This window comes from Anneissia japonica, unplaced genomic scaffold (genome assembly GCF_011630105.1).
Source record: "Anneissia japonica isolate Jap-2015-1 unplaced genomic scaffold, ASM1163010v1 scaffold131346_len1108_cov81, whole genome shotgun sequence".
Classification (NCBI taxonomy): Eukaryota; Metazoa; Echinodermata; class Crinoidea; order Comatulida; family Comatulidae; genus Anneissia; species Anneissia japonica.
In genome coordinates, this window is record NW_022692591.1 from 1 (window position 1) to 1,081 (window position 1,081).

Consider the following 1,081-nt stretch of genomic DNA (forward strand, 5'->3'; position numbering starts at 1 on the left):
GGGGGGGGGGGGTTTTCGCTCTTTCATTCATACACACCCAAAGTTTTTATAAATTAAGTTGTGGTTATTCATTAGGACAGGGATAGGCCTATGCCTAGTATTCTTCAGCAATATTATCGTATATAATAAATTATTATTTTAGGATCTTGTATTGCTGAAGGACCATCCGGAGACCGAATTAGGATTAGTGATGATGGTACCACGTTGGTAGGAGGATGTGCACTTTGCGAATGCGAAGCTGCTCAATCAACTGATTACCCTTTGTTTTGGCGTAGAGATAGCAATCCACCACTCCTTTCTCAGAGGTACAGTAATGATTATTATTATTATTGTTAGGGACCTATTATTATTACCATTATTATTATCGTCGTCGTCATTTATAGTATCATCCTCATCATTAGGCATATCATTATAATGAATAGCCTATACAGACCTAATCATATCACATACTAGGCCTATCTTATATGATGGTGATCAAAATATATTTTTCTAAATATTTTAAAACTGAAGATGATATTTTGCAGACTCGCGATTTGCGATACATCAGCATGCCAACCTGACAATCCTTGTAGTAATACTGATCCGTCATTGGTGTTTCCATCCTCGAGGGATGTGCCACCTTGCACATTCGGCTGCCTTTGCTTCACCAATGGTGATGTAGGACTTTGTATTGATCCAGCCCCATGTGACGTCACAAATAAGTGCATAACACCCGAGTTCTCATGTGGATGCCCGACTTGCCCAGAAGGTAAACAAATAACATAATAATATCTCCGATGCTTGTATAAATATTCAAATTTTAATATCCTAATAAAAGTATTAAAAATAGAATATTTGTATAAATAATAATAATAATAATTTTTATAAATAAATAATAATTAGGTTGTAATTTGTAATACTGTGTCGTTCTGTTTTAGTTGGAAATTGTGTTGCGATGGTTGGTGAATTTTTCTATCTAATTAATGATGATGGCCCAACGACGGTAGGTGGTTGTGCAGTTTGTGAGTGTAATCCAATTTCGAATCCTATCCCGTTCCCCGGATTTTGGTTGCCAGGAAACAAACCACCAACTGTTCAAACA

At 36.4% G+C, this 1,081-nt stretch overlaps 1 protein-coding gene across 1 annotated transcript; it reads left to right on the forward strand.

The window, feature by feature from the left end:
• Nucleotides 1-142: 142 nt before the first annotated feature.
• LOC117100365 lies at nucleotides 143-1,072 on the forward strand (the record flags this gene model as incomplete). The annotated part of the gene is made up of 3 exons (XM_033240033.1): nucleotides 143-305; nucleotides 525-748; nucleotides 918-1,072. Coding segments are annotated over 3 exons (542 nt in total), but the record flags the coding sequence as incomplete, so codon positions are not given.
• Nucleotides 1,073-1,081: the final 9 nt, after the last annotated feature.